The sequence below is a fragment of the Thamnophis sirtalis genome, unplaced genomic scaffold (genome assembly GCF_051295495.1).
Source record: "Thamnophis sirtalis isolate CommonGarterSnake01/CBP01778 unplaced genomic scaffold, rThaSir2_p1.2 scaffold_2, whole genome shotgun sequence".
In the NCBI taxonomy this organism is placed as follows: Eukaryota; Metazoa; Chordata; class Lepidosauria; order Squamata; family Natricidae; genus Thamnophis; species Thamnophis sirtalis.
Window position 1 is genome coordinate 15,350,777 of NW_028261382.1, and position 21,934 is coordinate 15,372,710.

Genomic DNA, 21,934 nt, shown 5'->3' on the forward strand with positions numbered 1-21,934 from the left:
AAAATAAAGAATATTTAAAATGAATCCAACTTAGCAGTTATGCTATTTGTTTTATCACTCCAGCACCAATGACACCAGTCACTAAAGCTGCTGGAATTATAAGTAACTTATTTACCAATTTTTGTGTACCGTACTTGTTCACATGTGTGTAAATGTCCAAAATATGGCAAGGACGCTTTGCTTCCAAACCAAACATACTTTAGTTTCCAGTAAAAATCTTAAATTCATGTGTAAAGCACCATGACACCTTCAGCAGATGTAACTATCACCTGCCAACTAAGTGTCTGAGTTGCATCCTGTAATTCTTGGGTGAACTACTTTATTTTGAGAAATACGTTGTTCTGGAATAAGGTCACTGAAAAGCAGCTTGGATCTAATTGAAAAATAGAACTCAAACCAGAAGCATTCTTATTAGGACTATTAGACCAAAAAATGGATAAACAATCTCAATACATAATCATACACATACTCACTGAAGCCAGGATTGATTTCGCACAAAACTGGAAAAAAATCAATACACCCGCAGATGAAACAATAATCAGGAAAATACTCAAATGTGCAGAAATGGACAAAATGACCATGGAACTAAAAGAAAGAGAAGAATTGGACTTCTATAAAGTGTGGAATAAAATGTATAAGTGGCTAGAAATCAGAAGCCAAAACAGAAAATAGGGAATATAACAGAGGTGGGTTCCTACCAGTTTGCACCTATTCGGTAGAACTGGTTCGTCATATCTACAGAACCGGTTAGAAGAGGCAGTGGACCTGGAAAGCAGGCCACACCTATAGAAGAGGTTCCAAATTTTTTTGAAACCCACCACTGGTCCTTGGATATGATTATTCTACACTATCATGCTCATATTTATAAAACTCAGTGCCTCTGTGAAAAGTAAGGATGACTACTGCGTTTGTGGTGCAATCAGAACATTGCGTGTGTTGAAGTTGTTTTAACGCAAACCAAAGATGCCTTTTAAAAAACAAGTTTACATCATATTCTTGTGCAGTGTGAGAGGTAATTTAAGGTGGTTCTGACAAGTGTCGTCGGCATCTTCATATCCGGTCACATGGGCGGCAAGCCACTCCCATCCGGTCACATGGGCGGCAAGCCACTCACACAAAGGAGGCCACACCCACAGAGTAGGTTCAAACAATTTTTGAAACCCACCACTGGAATATAAATATATGGTGATACAAATAATGAATATTAGAAGTGTGAATACTATGTTTGCTACATTAGAGGACAAGGTTAAAGCAATAGGAAGGCAATGCGGAAGGGAGAACTATAGAAGCTAAGCAGGAAAGTCGATATAGAAAGCTGTAAAATTACTGTATATTGTTATGTATGTTCTGTGTTTTGTTTTGTTTTTTCCTTGTGTCTTCTTTACTGTTTTTAAAGATTAAAACATTCAATAAAAATTATTTAAAAAAAGAAAAGAAAAGCAGCTTGGATCTAAATTCTAGCAATGAGCTTCCAACTGATGTACTTTTTGTAGACAACTCCCAATTTTTAGCAAGGACTCCGCCACCCAGAAGCCTCCTTGAACTTCAAGACGGGCAGCAAATAAATGTAATAAATAAATAAAAAGTCACACACTGTATAAACATTTTTTTTAATTAGGATTTTTTAAAAAAAAAAATCATGCATCCATGCATTCACAAAAGGCTTCCTTTTATATTTGCCACACAGCACAGCCTTGGTGGCATTTATATAAACGTATTTCAGAGAATAACATAAAATACGTTAATATGTATAAAGCCAGCAACTATCTCTATTTCTGGGTTGGAGAAGGATACCAAGGATTAGTGCAAATAGAGTGTGAATAATACTTCAGGGCTACTTCACAAAAATGGCAGCCATGCATTGTACTCTCTGACTCTGTAACCATTTCTTACCCAAGGTTTTTGAATTGGGAATGACAGTTTAACATTCTGGAGGGTCGTTGTTTGTCCCAACTCTGGATTACAGGAATGGTAAGAATAGACTAGAATAGGGTAAGGTAGGGTAGGGTAGGGTAGGGTAGAAGTATAGAATAGAATAGAATAGAATAGAACACAGAACAGAACAGAATAGAATAGGGTAGGTTAGAGTAGGGTAGCTTAGGTTAGGTTAGGGTAGGGTTGAGTAGAGTAGAGTAGAAGAATAGAATAGAATACAATAGAGTAGAGTAGGTTAGGGTAGGGTAGGGTAGAATAGAGTAGAAGAATAGAATAGAACATAGAATAGAATAGAATAGAATAGAATAGGTTAGGTTAGGGTAGGGTAGGGTAGAGTAGAAGAATAGAATAGAATAGAACACAGAATAGAATAGAATAGAACAGAATAGGGTAGATTAGGGTAGGGTAGGGTAGGTTAGGATAGAGTAGGATAGAGTAGAGTAGAGTAGAAGAATAGAATAGAATAGAACACAGAATAGAATAGAATAGAACACAGAATAGAATAGAATAGAATAGAATAGGGTAGATTAGGGTAGGGTAGGTTAGGTTAGGATAGAGTAGGGTAGAGTAGAGTAGAAGAATAGAATAGAACGCAGAGTAGAGTAGACTAGACTAGATGAAATAGAATAGAATAGAATAGAATAACAGAGTTGGAAGGGATCTTGGAGATCTTCTAGTCCAACCTCTGCTCAGACAGGAAACCCTATACCGCTACAGATGAATGGTTGTCCAATCTCTTTTTAAAAACTTCCAGTGTTGAAGCTTTTACAAATTCTAGAGGCAAGTTGTTCCACTGATTAATTGTCAGAAGAAGAAGGGCACTTATGATGAGGCCTGTTAGCTTGCTTCCTATAATTTAGCAAAAGAGAGCGCTCGGGTTTTAATTAATGCTTTTGATAGACAGAGTTTAGAAGGAAGATATTACCCAGAATTGTCTGAAGAAAAATTGATCTATCTGCTCCAATGTTTCTTCCTAAGCTTCTGCAGCCATATCAGGAATTGGGAAAAAGTCAGGTGAAAAAACATGCACCAAACCAGGTTTATACTAATGTTGTAGCAGAGCAGTTCAGTATGAAAGTTCCTTTTTTGTCTCAGTCAAAATAGGAGTTAAGAGTTAACTAAGAATGGTGAGTTACGGACTGTTAAGAGGTTAGTAGTTAAAATGCAGCAGCAATAAGAGCGAATGTATAATAAACAACCCCACAATTAGATCAGAACACATTTTCTAGTTTCCTTCTGTTGGAAAAATGATCTCAAAGCCTTCTTCCCATTGTCAATACATTCATAAAAATAGAAATGTGATATGCTTCTGTTGTATGTTGATTGGCTCCAATAAGGCTGAAATGATAGCAATAGCACTTAGACTTATATACCCCTTCACAGTATTTTATAGCCCTAAGTGGTTTACAGAGTCAGCCTATTGCCTCCAACAATCCGGGTCCTCATTTTATTGATCTCGGAAGGATGGAGTCAATCTTGAGCCGGCCAGGATCAAACTCCTGGCAGTGAGCAGTGAGTTAGCCTGCACTACTGCATTCTCACCATTGTACCACCATGGCTGTTAATTGATGATGATGATGAAGTTATAACAACACACAAACACACATGGACACACACACACACACACACACACACACACACTCATTGCAATTTAGTCCCTGATCCCTAATCGGCTTGCATCCATTTGGGGTCAGCCTCAAAACTTTGTGGAAACTTTGCTTCTGTGGAATTGAGTGTTTCCATGTTTTATCATTATATTCTCAAGTGCATTGGGTTTAACATGGAAGAGTAAAAAAAATATAAAGGCCCTTTCTACCACAATCAGACATTCTTCATACAACTTCATTTAACCTACTATAGCTCTTTTCATACTGTCAAAATTGGAGAATTTCATACAGACACAATTTATACCCAGAAGTGGACTCCCATCCTCTCTATTTCCCCCAGCAGTTTAGCAGAAGAGTGAAAGTTGAAATGCAATTGCAAGTCATATTCTATCCTGGAAGACAACATGTCCAAAGTGTTGTGTTTAGCAAAAGGCTACAACACAAAACAGCAGAGATCTTGCAGATGGAGTTGGTTGGTTGATACCTTCATCTAGAGAGAGAAAGTCAGCCAACCCAGACAAGGAGAAGACAGACAGATTAACAAAGCTGGAAAGGACCTTATAGGTCACCTAGTCCAACCCTCGGTCAAGCAGGACAAATGGCAGTCCAGTCTCTTCTTGAAAGCTTCCAGCAATGAAGCTCCCACAACTTCCCACAACTTCCGAAGGAAACTTCTGTTCCATGGGTTGATTGTTCTCACTAGAAAGTTCCTCCTTATTTCCAGGTTGAATCTCTCCTTGGTCAATTTCCATCCATTATTCCTTGTCTGGCCTTCAAGTGCTTTGGAAAATCGCTTGATCCCTTCCTATTTGTGGCAACCCCTCAAATATTGGAAGACTGCTATCCTGTCTCCCCTGGTCCTTCTCTTCACTAGACTAGCTATGCCCAATTCCTGCAACCGTTCATCGTACATTTTAGCCTCCAGTCCCCTAATCATCCTGGTTGCTCTCCTCTGCACTTTTTCTAGCGTCTCAACATCTTTGTTATACTGTGGTGACCAAAACTAGATGCAGTACTCTAGGTGTGGTCTTACTAAGGCTTTATAGAGTGGCATTAGTACCGCCCTTGATCTTGATTGTATCCCTCTGTTAATGCAACTTGGGATTGCATTGGCTTTTTGGCTGCCTCTGCACACTGCTGGCTCATATTTAGCTGGTTGTCCACTAAGACTCCAAGATCCCTCTCACAGTCACTGCTAGTAAACCTGGTCTTACTCAGTTTGTATGTGTACTTTTGACTTTTGTTACCTACTTTACTTTTCTCTACATTGAATTTCATTTTGTTAGATAGGGATTGGAGGAAGATGTGGACATTCGTTTGATAGTTACGTGGCTGGGAATCCAAATGCATGAAGAAGAAGAAGTCCTCTTTGGTTTCTCTTAGCAGCAGAACCTGGGAGCTGCTACTCCCTTTTTGAAAGAAAAGTTTGGGTGTCTTCAAGACATCAAAGGGTGTCAGTTTTCTAATCGGGGCCCCTGATCTACGGACACTACCTTCTCTTGCGCAGGGAAATTTCCAGTCTCCCTAAGTCTTCATGCGATTGGTAGAAGAGATCAAAGTCTTTGGCTCCCCAACTCCTCCAGAGAGCTACGCACCATTCCATCAACTCATTTCGGAAGCAACAGACAACCCGGTCTTTGGCCAGGACAGCAGCATCAACCAGGGTCCTGAAAAATAAAACAAAGGAAATTTTTTGGTAGAACAAGGCAGTCCTCCACTTACAGCAATTCGTTTAGGGAATGGTCAAATTTACAAAGCGACTTATGACCATTTTTCATACTTATGACCATTGCGGCCTCCCCATGGTCACATGATCAGAATTCAGATGCTTGGCAACAGGCTCAGAGCCAAGGTGGCACAGTGGTTAAATGCAGCACTGCAGGCTACTGCTAGATCAGCAGTTCAGCGGTTCAAATCTCACCGGCTTAGGGTTGACTCAGCCTTCCATCCTTCCGAGGTGGGTAAAATGAGGACCCAGATTGTTGGGGGCAATATGCTGACTCTCTGTAAACCGCTTAGAGAGGGCTGAAAGCCCTATGAAGCGGTATATAAGTCTACTGCTATTGCTATTGCTCATATTTATGACGGTTGTGGTGTCCTGGGGTCCTGGGATCCCCTTTTGTGATCTTTTAATAAGCAAAATCAATGGGGAAGCCAGATTCACTTAACAACTCTGTTACTAACGGTGGTGCAGTGGTTAGAGTGCAGTATTGCAGGCTACTTCTGCTGACTGCCAGCTCTCACCAGGCTCAAGGTTGACTCAGCCGTCCATCCTTCCGAGGTGGGTAAAATGAGGACCCAGATTGTTGGGGGCAACAGGCTGACTCTGTAAACCGCTTAGAGAGGGCTGTGAAGTGGTATGTAAGTCCAAGTGCTGTTGCTAAGTGCTACTAACTTAACAATTGCTGCGATTTACTTAACAACTGTGGCAAGAAAGGTTGTAAAATTTCATTGTATTTATTTTGTACAATGACAATAAAGACTCTACTAAAATGTGGCAACATTCACATAACAAGTGTCTCGCTTAGCAACAGAAATTTGGGGCTCAATTTGATCAGACGTTGAGGACTATCTGTAGTGACTATTACTTTAATGTACAAATGGCAGATCTTCACCTTTCATGATGCTTAACTAATTGACAGTATATTCTAGGATTAAGAAATCTGACATCCACCAGAGGTTTAGATAATTCTCATAAATTGTGGGTCCATAGGATTTGGTAGAGTCCTATGGGCCAAATGCCCAACCGTCCTATGTTTCCTTTTTCGCAGTTGTGCTGATTTAAAAATCCAGAATAATACATGCAGTGATCAAAGTATACAATTTGCATCATGCACCCAGTTCTCAGTAGGGCAGAGGGTTTTCCTTGGCATAGAAATAAATCAATGGTGTCTAGAAATGTAACATTTTAGTATGGATATGCACAGCCGGGTCAATCCAGGAATGGACCATTCCAGAGAACCCTGGAATGTTCTGTTTGCTTCTAGACCATGCCAAACCTTCTCCAAAGCTTGCATCATGCTGCATGAAGGGGGTGAGGAGAGGTGACCGTTTCTAGAAGTCAATTCTCCAAGTGAGAAGGAGTTCAGATTCATTCTCATTTTTAGCATGGTATTGTAGGAGGAGGACAGGCAGAGCCTGGAGAGGCGGAGTGAAGAGAGTAATCAGCCTAGAGTCATTACATTTCCACAAATGGTCTAACTCCAACCCCTCTTGAATTCAGATGACTCTTACCTAGCATCAATTTAGTGATGACTGTTAGTTGACTATATTCTTGTGTATAGGCCTGAGCAATACATTAGACTAACTGGAGCTTAGCACGTGGTACTGGTACTTCGCATCTGATAGATATATACGTACATTTTCTTCAATCACAACTTGTTATGAAGTCAACTTTAGCTTAAGTTTTGTCTTGGTGCAGAGCATAATCCTTGCTGAGCAGCCTTTCCATTTCCCTGCCTAAATTTAACCTTTTGACCATGGAGTCACTCCCAGCATCATTTGTCTTTCCGGTTTCCCCCTTACCCATAGGAGGTCAGCTCCACAGCCTTCAGCACAGCGATGACTCTTCCCCGCTGAGAGATGGCTTCCTTCTCCAAGCCAATCACAATGATATCACCACCTTGTCTAGAATGGAGAAACAAGCTGATTATGGACTTCGGGGTACATCAGAAGGAAAGTAGGTGAGAAGAGTTTATGGAAGGGGTAGATCCTAACTGGGATTTCCAGATTCATAGATTCGCTTTTTCTCTTCCCAGTGTTAATTCAGCCATTAATAATGGAAAAATCAAATCCAGACTTTATTTACTCCACCATCTTGTTCCCCAAAGTGGGCAAAGTAGATCTTTACACAAAACCCAAAAGTGGGGCATGAAAGAACAGGATCATATTATCATATGTGGTGGACATGCAGGGATGCAAAAAGCTATTTTCAAAAAGAGAAAATGATACATCAACCCATAGAATTTAAGCCAAGGGTATCTTTATTGGGTATTCTATCAGAGAAATATAGTAAAGAAGATTGATATTTGATTGTACCAATAATAACAGCAGCTAGAAATGTATTTGCACAAAATTGGAAAGAAGATAAAATCCCATCAGAATGGCAGATAATAAAGAAGATACTAGATTGTGCAGAAATGAATAGATTGACATTGAGAATAAAGGGCAAAGAGGAATCAATGTACTACAGGATATGGGCCGATTTTACGATTGGCTTGAAAAAAGATATAAATATATAGATAAAGAGAAAGGAACAAAGCATGAAATAAATAAATCAGACAACACATTATTAAATTAACAGGAGGGGAAATAAGAAAACATTAAAATGTAAATATACAAGTGGAAAAATGACATAAGTGGAACTAATATTAGAAATAAAATGTAAACAGAGAAAATTATTTGTAAGAAAAGATAAAGTTTGGATTGCTGACCCCCCCCCCCCCGAGAACTCATCAGAGAAAATAAATAAGTAAGGGAAACAACGGAAAGGAGAGGAGATGAGAAGGGAAAAGAAGAAAAGGTAAGGCAGAGAAAAGTAATTAAGAGTAGGAGAGAGGTAAGAAAGAGGAGAAGGGAGGAGGAGAGGGAAAAGAGAGGGGAAGAAGAAAGAAGGAAGGAGAGGAGGAAAGAAGAAGACAGAGAAGGGAGGTTGAGTAGATAGAAGGAGTAAGATTGTTGCAAAATAAGATGGGGGCTCAGGGTGGCATATATATATATATATCTAACACATACTTTATTCACAATGGACAAAGATACAAACAGATGGAAGGAGCACCCATGGGATCACCCTTCTCACCTGTCATTTCCAACCTCTACATGGAAAACTTTGAAACCCAAGCTCTAGAAAAATCTGATCACAAACCTAAACTCTGGCTCAGATATGTAGACGACACTTTCGTAATCTGGCCACATGGGAAAGAACAACTGGACATCTTCCTTACACACCTCAACAGCCTACACCCCAAAATACAGTTCACCATGGAAACAGAAGTAAACAACCAACTCCCCTTCCTGGACGTCTTAGTCTACAGGAAATCTAATGGCTCCCTAGGACACACCATCTACCAGAAGAAAACACACACTAACCGCTATCTGAACGCACTCTCACACCACCACCCAGCCCAGATCAATTCCGTAGCCAAGACACTCATCTCCAGAACAAAACGCCTAGCTGATGAACAACACTTAAAAACCGAACTACACACTCTCACCAACGTACTGACATCCAATGGATTCCAAAGAAATAAGATCACCAACCTAATCCAAAAAGAAACCCCCACTAAAGTCCAGGACAGAGAACAAGAAAATGGAAAAGCCCTCCTCCCATACATAAAAGGCACCACAGACAAAATCAGCAAAATCCTCCGCAAACACAACATCAAGACAGCATTCTGCACAGACCGGAAAATATCCACCATCCTAAGAAACCCCAAAGACAAAATTGAATTAGAAAATCAAGGAGTATATGAAATCCCATGCACTACTTGCCCCGCCACATACATCGGACAGACCAACAGAAGAATAAGTGCACGCATTGAAGAACACAAAAATGCAATCAAAAAAGAAGAACCAACTTCTTCCCTGGTCCAACACCTCAAAGCCACAGGACATAAAATTGACTTCAATAAGACAAGAACCATCGCCAAGGCCGAACACTTCAACAACCGTATAATCAGGGAAGCAATCGAAATAGAAAAACACCCACATAGCATGAACAGGCGAGACGACACCTCCCGCCTGCCAGCCCTTTGGAAACCCGCCCTCATTAACAAACGAATCCCAAACATGAAGAATGAGACCAGGCCCACACTCACAATAGCCACACAGAATACTACCAAAAAACATCCACAAAGAAAACAACCAAAAACACAAACTGATGAGGAGGCACGACCCAGAACCAGAAGCCAGACTGCTAAAGCACAATCAGCCTCTTCAAAACCCCTCCTACCCTCACAGGAAACACAAACCCCCCAAACAATCAGAACAGAACACCCCTCCACCAAATAATGACACACTTCCACCTAATCAAGACACACTCAAGCCCCCATTCAATCAGTTTTAATCCCCTACTGGCAGTTAAAACTTAATCCCCTACCAGCAGTTATAAGGAACAAACAGCCAAGATCCCACACTACTCCTGGAAACACCAAACCTGAAGTAGTCAGCAGCAGCCTGAAGATGACGAATGTGACTTCGTCGAAACGTCGCCAAGACATCTCCAATTCTACGCGGGAGAAAACCCGAACAACTAGAGACCTACATACTACTACTTGGGTTTCTGTCTGGATGGTCTCTTGTGACGAGCCGATGGACAGAAATGGAAGTAGTGAACTTCCTCCCATATTTGGGCATACTGGGGGTTGTAACTCTAAACAGATACCTATCACCCTGGCTTAGCTGATAAGGAGTCGAACTCTGTGGCTTAATGGTTAACACATCTGCCTAAGATGCAATACGGCACAGGTTTGAATCCCAGTAAGGGTATGGCTAGCTGATGAGAGCTAAATAGCTTGAAATAGATCTATACTAGTCTCCCTTTATTTATTTATCAGCACAAATACAACACAAATGTAACAAAAGGCAACAGTAAAAATATTGGGTTTCTGTCTGGATGGTCTCTTGTGACGAGCCGATGGACAGAGAATGGAAGTAGTGAACTTCCTCCCATATTTGGGCATACCGGGGGTTGTAACTCTAAATAGATACACACACACACACACACACACACACACACACACACACACACACACGTAAAAATGAGTATAGAGATTAATGATGAATAGACATGTTAAATAGCAATTATAAGAATGTATATCTATGAATGAATTTGAAAGGGAAAAATAAAATAAAAATACCCCCCCCTCCCAATGAATGTTCTCCAATCAGCAGGATTCAGTAAACATTGGGAAAAAAGAACTTTAGGTTTATATAAGCTTTTTAAAGAATTTATCTAATATGGATCACCGGCCATTTTTTTATGGCATGAAATCTTGAACATTAGTATTGTTTTGCTCCTTGATCTATGAGAATGTCAGACGGGAATCTAAGAAAAATATCACCATAATAAAATCTTTAAATAGCGAGGGAAGGAGATAAGCAGTCTTTCATTTAAATTCCATGCATTCCCTAGGGTTCCCAACATCTTGAGAATATGATAACTTCAGAAATTGCTATGGTTCTAGATGCAATTAAGTTGTGTGTGTGTGTGCTGAAACTTTACTGAGAGTGCCATGATTTTCCAAAATAATTTATCTGGAAGCATGGGAACATGTAAACAATTAGCAATCTCTCTCAATTCAAGGGAGCTCTGAAAACTGGGCTCACTGGAGCTCCCAACCAGGGGTGGGCGTCAAAAATTTTAGCAAGGGGTTCTCCGCCTAGTTGCTAGGTAGGCGTGGCCATGGTGGGTGTGGCCTACTCGGCATCCTGCACTACAGTGAAGGGGGTGGTCTTGCCCTCCTCGAGCTCCAGAGGCTTTTTTCGAGCCTCCGGGAGGGTGAAAATGGGCTCCTCAGGCTCCGGAGGCCCTCTGAAAAATGGGCCTATCGGAAGTTTGGGAAGGCCAGAAACGGGCCCATTTCCAGCCTTCCCAATCTTCTGGTAGGCCCATTTTTCACTCTCCCTGAGCCTCCGTGAGCACCCTGCACTTACCTTCATCCAAAACTTGCCGAGTGGGAACTCCTGGGAAGGGAGGGGTGGGCAGGGCCAGCCAGAAGTGGGATTTGGGGGTTCTCCGAAGAGCACAGAATGATAGCTAGAGGTTCTCCGGAACCCCTGCAAATCCACAGAAGCCCACCCCTGCTCCCAACCCAATTTACCTGGGAATCCACAAGAGATCTTTTACAGGTAGGATCCGCACAGCTTGGAGAGACGTTTCGATCTTCTCTGAAGGAAGGTTTGGCTCCGGAAGCTTGTTGAGCTCTTCACAGTCAGTCAAGAAAGGTGTGCTGGACGAACTGGCGGGGGAGCTTGGGAAACTTGAGGAAGATCTCAGCATCCTGTTAGGAGACGATGGCGAGTAAGAGGACATAGAGCAGTAGTCTGTCAGGGAGTCCTGATGATTTAGTATTTGAGTGCCAAGTTCTCGGCTCTGAAGGATGCTCACGTTGGCCAAAGAGCTGCTCTCAGGGGCCACCTGCCTGTCGGCCGTTAGTGTTGTAGGAATCAAGGTTGAAGGTTGTTGAACGGTGAACATGTCCCTCAGGGGGCTACAATCCCCACAGAAGTATCGGGCACAGAGCTGATAGGTGGAGGTATAGTACATCAGCAGGAAGTTGGTGGCATCGTCTAAACACCAGGTCACTTCTTCCCCGTTGCAATCGGAGCTGCACGCAATGGATACCACCGTGGACGGCGGACTGTAGGGCTCCAGTCGCCTGGTGATTTCCATAGCTTTGCAGTCTATGATGAGGATACCAGGGCCATTGCTGTACCAGACTTCTGCCCCGCTGTTGGCCATTTCCATGGCTTTCACAGAGTAAGGGTTCTGGCGGGGGTCGTCATCACCGATATTGAACAAGCAACGGTTTGCCGTGTGGGAGCAAAGATAGCGGCAACTGTCCTGCAGGGCACCAGCCGTGACTTGGAAAACTGCAATCAGTCCATCCGATAAGCCAGCCAGGACCATGTAGCAGTTCTAAAGGTAGACAAAGAAAAATACGAGATCAAGGTTTTGACAGTGAACCATGATGGCACATGCGCCACAGGTGCCCCCGGAGCCCTCTCTTTGGGCAGACGAGCTGTCGCCCAGTTCAGCTTCACCATGTAAGAGCGTGGCCCTCTTGCCGGCCAGCTGATTTTCGGGTCTGTTGTGCATGCGGGAGGTGCCTCTGCATGTGCCGGGGGGGGGAGCGCAGGGGGGTGCAGCACTTCCCCCTCCCCCATGCTCCATTTTTGGTGCCAGGAGGCTGCAGGGAGGCCCTCTGGAGCCCAGGGGAGGCCGTTTTCACCCTCCCGGAGGCTCGAGAAAAGCCTCCAGGGTCTGGGGAGGGTAAATAATGCCCCCCTCCTGCTATGGGGGGAATCCACGTGTGCATGCGCGGGGTGGGTTGCGTGCGCATGCACTGGGGGGGGGGTGATGCACATTGCATTGTGGGTGTGAGCACGCACACGTGTGCTATTTTGGCATGCGAGGACAAAAAGTTTAGCCATTACTGACTGGGATGCTACAATTGTCATACGTGTGAAAAATGGTCATGTCACTTTTTTCAGTGCCATTGTAACTTCAAATGGTCACTAACTGAGCTGTTTGTAAGTTGAGGACTACCCATAAAAGCTCAAAGGGCCATCTAGTACTATCTTCCTAAAGTAGGTGGCAATTTCTGATTTCTTCTTAATAACCAATATTAGTAATAATCTGCTTTTTACTTCTTTAATCTGGCCACCAATTATGATTTTAATATATATTTTATTTGTTATTTATTATCTTATCCCAGAATTTTTAACTGGCTATTCCTTGAGTTTTTAACTCGCTCTGGTCTTTGACTGTAATAACCATTAACTGACGGACTGATTTGTTTTTCTTAATAATTCTTTAACCCACGTAATGTAATATCACATAAATAAACAAAATATAGGTAGCCCCAAATTGATGTTACTAAGTGAGACATTTGTTACATGTGTCTAGCCTCATTTTACACCCTTTCTTGCCACAGTTGTTAAGTGAATCACTGCAGTTATTAAGTTAGTCAATCTGGCTTCGCGATTAACCCCGTTGAGGTCGCAAAAGGGCATCACGTGACGGCCCAGGACACTGCAGCCGTCATAAATGTGAACCAGTTGCCAAGCATCTGAATTCTGATCAGATGGCCATGGGGATGCTGCAAGGGTCAGAAGTGTGAAAAATGGCCATGTCACTTTTTTCAATGCCGTTGTAACTTCGAATAGCCACTAAACAAACTGTTATAACTTGGGGATTACCTGTAGCCTTCTTCCATCTGCTAGCATCCTTATATATTGGGAAGAAAATCCAGAGAGCTATAATCCAGTCTGGAGGGCATCACTTGTGAACAATCTGACATATGTCATGTCTTTTTATCTACTCAGAATCCTGAGGATGCAAGGAATCATACCCATTTCCCTTGCATAGATATAATTTTGATAATAAAGCAGTTACGCAGAATATTCACAATGAGGTCACTTGCATAAGGTCATTGCCCAAGGAGCTGCTGATTCTGTTTTACAGAGGAATTATTATTGAGTCTGTCATTTGCACCTCTGCAACTGTCTGGTTTGGCTCTGCAACCCAACAAGACAGACACAGACTTCAATGGATAATTAGATGAGAAGAAAAAACAATTACTACAAACCTGCTTTCCATTGAGGACCTGTACACTGTACAAGTCAAAAAGAGGCAGACCCCTCACATCCTGGAAATAAATTGTTTCAACTTCTACCCTCAAAACGATGCTATAGAGCATTGCAAGACAACTAGACATAAGAACAGTTTTTCCCTGAACGCCACCAATCTGCTAAACAAATAATTCCCTCAACATTGTCAAACTATTTAGGAGGTCTGCATTACTATTACTATTAGCCTTCTCATCATTCCTATCACCCATTTCCTCCCACTTATGACTGTAACTTTGTTGCTTGTATCCTTACGATTTATATTGATTGTTTCCTAGTATGATTTGATTGCTTATTTGTACCCTATGAATATCATTAAGTGTTGGACCTTATGATTTGTGACGAATGTATCTTTTCTTTTATGTACACTGAGAGCATTTGCACCAAAGCCAAATTCCTTGTCTGTCCAAGCACACTTGGCCAATAAAGAATTCTATTCTATTCTATTCTATTCTATTCTATTCTATTCTATTCTATTCTATTCTATTCTATTCTATGATATTTTGGCAGAAGCTATGCTCTCCAATTAAACAATCAGGCAGAATGGGGACTCTCTCAATCTATTAAAAATAAATTTCACGGTATGAACCTTGGACCAGGCAAACAAATCCAGAGTAGGGCACAAAAAAGAAGATAGAAATCAAGGGGTAACAATTGAAATGAAAGCTAAAAGAAAGCTTGAAATTCACCAATCTTCATTTTCAAGGTGTATTTGTACAATCAGGATATAACCAAATATTATACGGCAAGTGATTAATCTTGCTGTGTACCGTTATAGCACCATCATTTCAATATATCTTTAAATAATGCTTTCCTGCTGTTTCACAGCCTAATGTAAAAATTCTTTGAGAGAACAATCTATCTTGCTAAGAAGGCGTTTAAAATATCCACCAGGGGATAACATGAATAAAAAGTGTGAGGAAAAAAAAAAGATAGACAAAGTAGGCTCAGACCACAGAAATAATCTATGAGCCTCCCTAGAAAACCTCTGTGACAGACTCCCGGTGAAGAAAGGAGAAAGAAAATACACAGTTGTAAGATCTGGAGTGGAAAAATAATTACCTTTTGAGGCAGAATTTCCACATATTCCACCCACCTCTGCATGAGCCATACAGGAAAACAAAGCTGTGTTTAAACAGCTTTAACATTCCTAGCGAAAGTCCAGCTGATCAAACTTTTTTAGTTCCAAAGACATTTAAAAGTAAGATATTGTTCCAAAGATGCCTTTTAAGAATAGTTTTGGAGTGGGGGGGGGGGGGAGAATTGAAACCAGGACTGTTATAACCTCTTTTTCTTTCCCTAATTCATCAGACCAATTCTTGAATACACTCATTCACATGGAACCCACACTGTATATTGGACATTAACACGATTGAGCAGGTCCAGAGGTATTTCACAAGAAGAGTCCTCCACTCCCCTGCTCACAACAGAATTCCCTATGCCACCAGGCTTGAAATTTTGACCTTGGACAATCTGGAACTGCGCCGCCTGCGATCCAATCTAAGCATAGTACACAAAATTGTCTGCTATAATGTCTTGCCTGTCAATGACTTCCTCAGCTTCAAACGCAATAACACATGGACAAACTATCGATACAAACTCAAGGTAAACTGCTCCAAACTCGATTGCAGAAAATACGACTTCAGCAACAGAGTGGTCAACGCCTGGAATGCTCTACCTGACCCCATTCTCCTCTAACATCCTCTAACCCTCACAACTTCAACCTCATGCTGTCTACTCTACTGTGGACCTCATCCCATTCTTAAGAGGTCCGTAAAGGGGACGTGCCAGTGGTGGGTTCCAGATTCTGTTCCAACCAGTATGGTTGGAACGGCCCCAGCATCACCCACATGGACGCGCGTGGCGCACAGATGCATTGTAGCTGCAAATGGCGCTTCCGCAAGCCTCTGCAACATTCCAGCTGCTCGATGGAGCGTTGTGCAGGTGCTGTAGGTGCCATGCGCATGCGCAGAAGCACCAAAAGGTTTACAACACGGTAAGGAGCTCGGGCAGGTGGGTGGGCCCTCTGGAACACCGTACCGGAACGGTACCCAATGCTCCGAGCAGGCTCCGGTATGCCCGTACTGGGGCGTACTGCCTGCAACCCACCACTAGGGCGTGCATAAGTGCACCAGTGTGCCTACCATCCCTGTCCTACTGTCCCCATTTATCTCTATTTACTTCCTTTGTTCATGTTTATGTTCATACCTATACTTGTTATCTTGTATATGTTTGAATTAATTAATTAATTAATTAATTAATTAATTAATTCTGTTCATGGTTGCTGAATTAACAAAGGAAAGACTAGGATAGACTGTTTCTCACCCTAAAAAAGGGTGAGACATTCGCTGCAAATTCAGAAGATCAGGTCAGTGACTGAGATAGAAAATATGGTCATCAGTATGAAGAGTGACACTTAACAGATTATATGGCTGCCCAACTTAAAACAAAAACTCTGAATAACTCACAGCAATAAAACCCAGGCTTATAAAAAGCATAAATTATAAAACCAGAAAAGCAAGTAGCTACTATTAGTAAATGGTGATGACATGATACATGTTACATGCTATATATAAGCCGGGTTGACAAAATCACAAATGAGGAGGTGATAAGCCGCCTGGGAAAGCCAAGGGAAATCATCAAAGCCATTAAAAAGCAAAAGTTAGAGGATTTTGGACATGCAATGTGACACCCCAAAAATTACGGCATCCTTCACTTAATCCTGCAGGGAAAGATTAAAGGCAAATGAGGTCCAGGCAGAAGAACATCATGGCTTCAAAACCTAAGGGACTGGTTTGGACAAAACTTAGCAGGACGTTTTCATGCAGCTGTTGACAAAAATAGGATCACCGACAACATTTGATGACAGATATGGCAGAAGAAGAGGAGGAAGAAGAAGAAAAAGATGAAGACGAAGACGAAGACGAAGACGAAGAAGAAGAAGAAGAAGAAGAAGAAGAAGAAGAAGACGACGACGACATGATGATGACGATGATGATGATAAAAACTAGATTCTGCTGATATTTTGGTAAATGAAGATTGGCCATGCCATGTATTATATAGAGCTGAAGGAATGCAACTTCTGAGCCGTAGGAATTTGAGTTCTCATCAAGAATTATATTTTTCATTAATCAAGATTTACAGTAACCTTCAAATCTAGAGTGTGGCCAAACGATAAGGAAACCCTTAATTAGATATTTATTTATTGCAGAGTTCAGTCTTTGAGTAAACCCACGTAACCAATCTAAAGAGAAACTTTTTTATTGTGTAATCATGTCAACCAAAGTTTTGAGCATTGCAAAGTAATACTTGTTTTCCATTTGTGGAGGAGATGCAATATAGTGTTTGGTCTCTTCTTTTGGTGCAACTCCAAACTAGGCCCTCTACAGGCTTTGTCACAGTAATAATATCTGGCCAAAGTGAGCAAAGAGTAAAAAGTAATCAAAGTGGGCAAAGAGAAGCAGTTTGGTCTAGTGGTCAAGGCAGCAGAAAGCAAGAGATTGTGAGTTTAAGTCCCACCTTAGCCGTGAAAGCCAGCTGAGTGACCTGTCCCCTTTCTCAGCCCGACCAGGGTTTTTGTTATGGGGAAAATAGGAGAGGGAATTTTTTCTCCACTTTAAGTACTAATAAAGCTGGGATGTAAACCAACAAACAAAATCTTGATTACTATAGGAAGTAATATGCTTAAAAGAATCTTACTTTATGGATTTATTTCAACGTTACAATATCTTCGTAGTCTACAGCTCCATTATGTCATGCTCACATCTACCCCAACATCCTAGGATCACCCTCAAATCTTGTTTTTTTCCTGAATGCCATCACTCTGCTAAACAATTAATCCCTACAACACTGTCAAATTACCCACTAAGACTATATTACTATTCTTCTTCTCTTCCTTCCTACTACCTTTCTCTTCCCACTTATGACTATAACCATGTTGCTTGTATCCTTCAATTTATATTGTTATATTTGTTTCCTAGTATGATTTGATTGCTTATTAGTATCCTATGAATATCACTAAGTGTTGTATCTTATGATTCTTGATGAATGTAGTCTATTTTACTTTTCTTTATGTACACTGAGAGCATCTGCACCAAAGACAAATTTCTTGTGTGTCCAATCACACTTGGCCAATAAAGAATTCTATTCTATTCTATTCTATTCTATTCTATTCTATTCTATTCTATTCTATTCTATTCTATTCTATTCTATTCTGTTCTGTTCTATAAGAATCTTACTGTGTGGATTCCTTTCAATGTTACAATATCTACAGCTCCATTATGTCATATTCACATCTACCCTAACATGCTAGCACCACCCTCAAATCTTGTCCTGACTTAATCCCAAAATTTATGTCTCAGATAAATGACTAGCACGAAATGTGCAGTAAAACAGGGGGCTTAATTAATTCCCCAACCTATCAGCAGGTGGAGGTATTGCTTTAATTCTGCCATTAAATTGACATCCATTCGGTTATCTTCAGCTATTCTGAAGATAAAAAAATAAAGAATAAAATTCAAATTTTATTTCTGGTGTGTTGTGACTGCCTGGCGTCTGAAATCTCTTTTGCTTTACCTTTTCCAGCAAAGGCACTGCAAGAAAGCAGGTGACAACAGCTGGAGTGTCTATGCCTTTCTGTGGTGTGTTCAGAGGACACATCCCTTGTAAACTATATATGTAAATCTTCTGGTCCTGTAAGAGATCAAAAGAAAATGGATTTAAACAGTGTTTACACTATCATTTTTCCAAGGATGAAAATGCCAAGTAACAGTTTGCAAGAAAAAAGTAGAGTTATGTATCTCAATATTGATGAATATTTTAATGGTAAAACTTCTATGTATCCATTTCTTAAATTGCACTAAAGATATTTTAGGAAAAAATAAGTCTTCTAAAATTTAGAACAGTGTTTCTCAACCTTGGCAACTTGAAGATGTCCGGACTTCAACTCCCAGAATTCCCCAGCCAGCATTTGCTGGCTGGGGAATTCTGGGAGTTGAAGTCCGGACATCTTCAAGTTGCCAAGGTTGAGAAACACTGATTTAGAATCTCTTACTAAGTCAGGATTAAAGAGAAAAAGTCAGCAGTAATTAATTGTAACGAGGTCATTTTAAACGGTGGAAAGAATCATGCAACATTCCACTTTGCACTCTTTTAGAATTATTTTCTGAATTGACAAACCGAATTGTGATGGGGAAACCCGACGGATGAGATGCTATTAAGATAGATTTTAGCATTCCATCAAAGAGGCAAGACACTGATAGAATAAAAAGTGTTTCATCTGGAAACACCAAGAAAAGTCAACATTTTTGATTTCCTTGGCCATCTCTTGTTAAGAAGAGAATATAGGAAGGAAAGTGATATGGAATGCAAGCTACTCATTTGAAATCTTGGTTGGGGTAGTTTCAATCGTACTGTCACAGAGAAAAGGGGATTGACTTATTCTCCAGAGCACCAGAGGTAAGGACAAAAAGCAACGATTTTATTGATTTTATTTATATTCAATCCAATTTTCATCAAACAGTATTTGGTCTGAGTACAGTAATGTTTCATCAGCCATAGTATTCATTTTTGTTATAACATTCATCACCATAAAACAGGGATGAAATCCAGCAGGTTCTGGAGAACCGGTAGCAGAAATTTTGAATAGTTCGGAGAACTGGTAGTGGAAATTTTGAGTAGTTCAGAGAACTGGCAAAGGCCACCTCTGGCTGGCCCCAGAGTGAGGTGGGAATGGAGATTTTGCAGTATCCTTCCCCTGCCATGCCCACCAAGCCATGCCCACAGAACCAGTAGTAAAAAAAAATTGAATTTCACCATTGCCATAATAGTAGTAGTACAATAACATAGTAATATAATCACAATGATACTTAACATCCTCTGCATTAGCAATTCTCCTTTTTAAGATTTCCTCTTTTAATATCTCTTCCTTTCTAACTTCTGTCTTTCTTATTTGACAGTCAGACCCCTATAAGATCAAATTTGCCCCATATCAAAAAAACAACAGAAAGTATAAGAAAAAAGAAGACTAAGTAAAATAAGAAGGCGAGGGGGGAAGAGGGAGAGACAGGCCGCTCAAAATAACCCCAGGAAAAAGGAAACCATCATTTCTTGCCTTATAGTTGCTATGCTTTAAATACAAAAGAAGGAGGAGAAAGGCAAAACCAAACAATGCTAAAGAGTAGAAAAAGAAGATCTAATCATTGTCTATTGTCTATTACCTGTCTCATTGTTTAATTTGCTATGCTATGCTATGCTATGCTATTTTTTTTTTTTTTTGGCCTGCCTCCCATATTGGATGGGAGCTTGTTAAAGAAGATCCAACCTAGAAATAGCAATAGCAGTTAGACTTATATACCGCTTCATAGGGCTTTCAGCCCTCTCTAAGCAGTTTACAGAGTCAGCATATTGCCCCCACAGTCTGGGTCCTCATTTTACCCATCTCGGAAGGATGGAAGGCTAAGTCAACCCTGAGCCAGTGAGATTTGAACCGCCGAACTGCAGCTAACAGTCAGCTGAAATGGCTACAGTACTGCACTCTAACCACTGCGCCACCTCGGCTCTTGAAGAATATGGAGAAATTTTCTGACGGTGAAAATAATTAATCAATGGAAGGGCTTGCCTCCAGGATCTATGGGTGTTCCATCAATGGAGGTTTTTAAAAAAACAGACAAATAGACTGAGATAAGTGTAAGGTCCCCTACCCTGAGCAGAAGATTGGACTAGAAGACCTCCAAAGTTCTTTCCAGCCTTATGACTTTATGTTCTACGTCTGACGAACTTGAGAATCAGCTTAGCAAGGTGCATGGCCAACCCTTATTACAGAGAAGAGGTCAAATTCGGAACAGTTGGGTTGAGACATACCTCCGTTGCAGTCCAAAGAGAGTTCTGAAGTTTCAACTGGCAGCATAGTTTCATTCCTGGGCAGCTCATTTTGGAAACCTCTACGAATCCTTTCTCTGTGTTTACTACGGTGTAGTTCCTGAAATCAGGAAAGGGGAATTAAATCAAAAGGCGGCATCAACAGCAGGACGGCTTCAGTGAGAAGCAAATAAAAATCACAATTCTGTATGGGTTTGGATCTTTTTCCCCCCTACAAAATACATCTCATCATAGTTTATTGATCAGATTATTACCTGGCCTTTTCTCCCAGGAGAAGCATTATCTTCTCTTATTTTTCCATATGTGAAATGGAAAATATGCTTAAATAAGACTAAATGGCCCATTAGATTTTCATAGCTAACCTTAAATGTGGTTCTCCCCATCCTAGTCCAACCCCCTAACTATCATACTACACTAGTTCCTGTGGTCACCATTTAGTTCTTACTAGCTGATAACCTGACTTTGCCCGGGTATTTATTTATCCTAATCCATACATTTGTTCTCAAAAATAATCCCGGACCAAACGTAATTACTAATGTTGGATTTTCCCCCTTACCAGAGGGAGCCTCCTTGTGGAGGACTGTGAAATCATTATCATGGCAACTCCACTGCGCGGTACAGTAGAAGCCATTTTACGGCAGTATGGTAGAAGCCATTTTAAGCCACAACAGGCTGTATACTAACAGAACACACACTGTTAGGGGTGTCTTACCCCTACAGTATTTGTTTCTAGAGAGTAAGTCATCTGTGTACCAAGTCTGGTTGAAATTGCTTGAGACATTCCAGAGTTATGCTGGAACATACACACACCCACACACACAGAGCCATTTTATATAGAGACATTATTATTCTTCCTCCTGATATAAGAACACAGTTCCCTCACTTTGGAGAGAGGGGGGAAGACATGTAATTTAGCAAAATAACTGTGGATGCAATATCAGGATCTGCAAAAGAAACCAGCGGAGGTTGTAACATTTAAAAGAGAAATACTTAGGGACTTTCTGCTGATACCAGACTGAAAAGATGGCATTTTACGTATTTGTTTATGGATAACTAATGGGCTATGGGATGAAAAAATGAATGTACAACTTTAGAAAGTAAATTTGTTTAAATTTGTGATGAAGTTTGGAAGTTATTAGATAGATGATGATGAATAGATGGAT

The 21,934-nt window shown here is 40.9% G+C and overlaps 1 protein-coding gene across 1 annotated transcript in view; it reads right to left on the reverse strand.

The window, feature by feature from the left end:
* Window positions 1-2,436: 2,436 nt before the first annotated feature.
* LRRK1 (leucine rich repeat kinase 1) overlaps window positions 2,437-21,934 on the reverse strand; it is an 86,302-nt gene continuing 66,804 nt past the window's right edge. The window contains exons 29-33 of the mRNA XM_087704319.1: window positions 20,754-20,871; window positions 18,468-18,584; window positions 11,363-12,180; window positions 7,068-7,169; window positions 2,437-5,209 (exon numbers count right to left, since the gene is read on the reverse strand). Of these exons, the coding sequence (XP_087560445.1) occupies window positions 5,032-5,209; window positions 7,068-7,169; window positions 11,363-12,180; window positions 18,468-18,584; window positions 20,754-20,871 (1,333 nt within the window). The 3' untranslated portion in view covers window positions 2,437-5,031. The remainder of the gene's footprint in view (window positions 5,210-7,067; window positions 7,170-11,362; window positions 12,181-18,467; window positions 18,585-20,753; window positions 20,872-21,934) is intronic.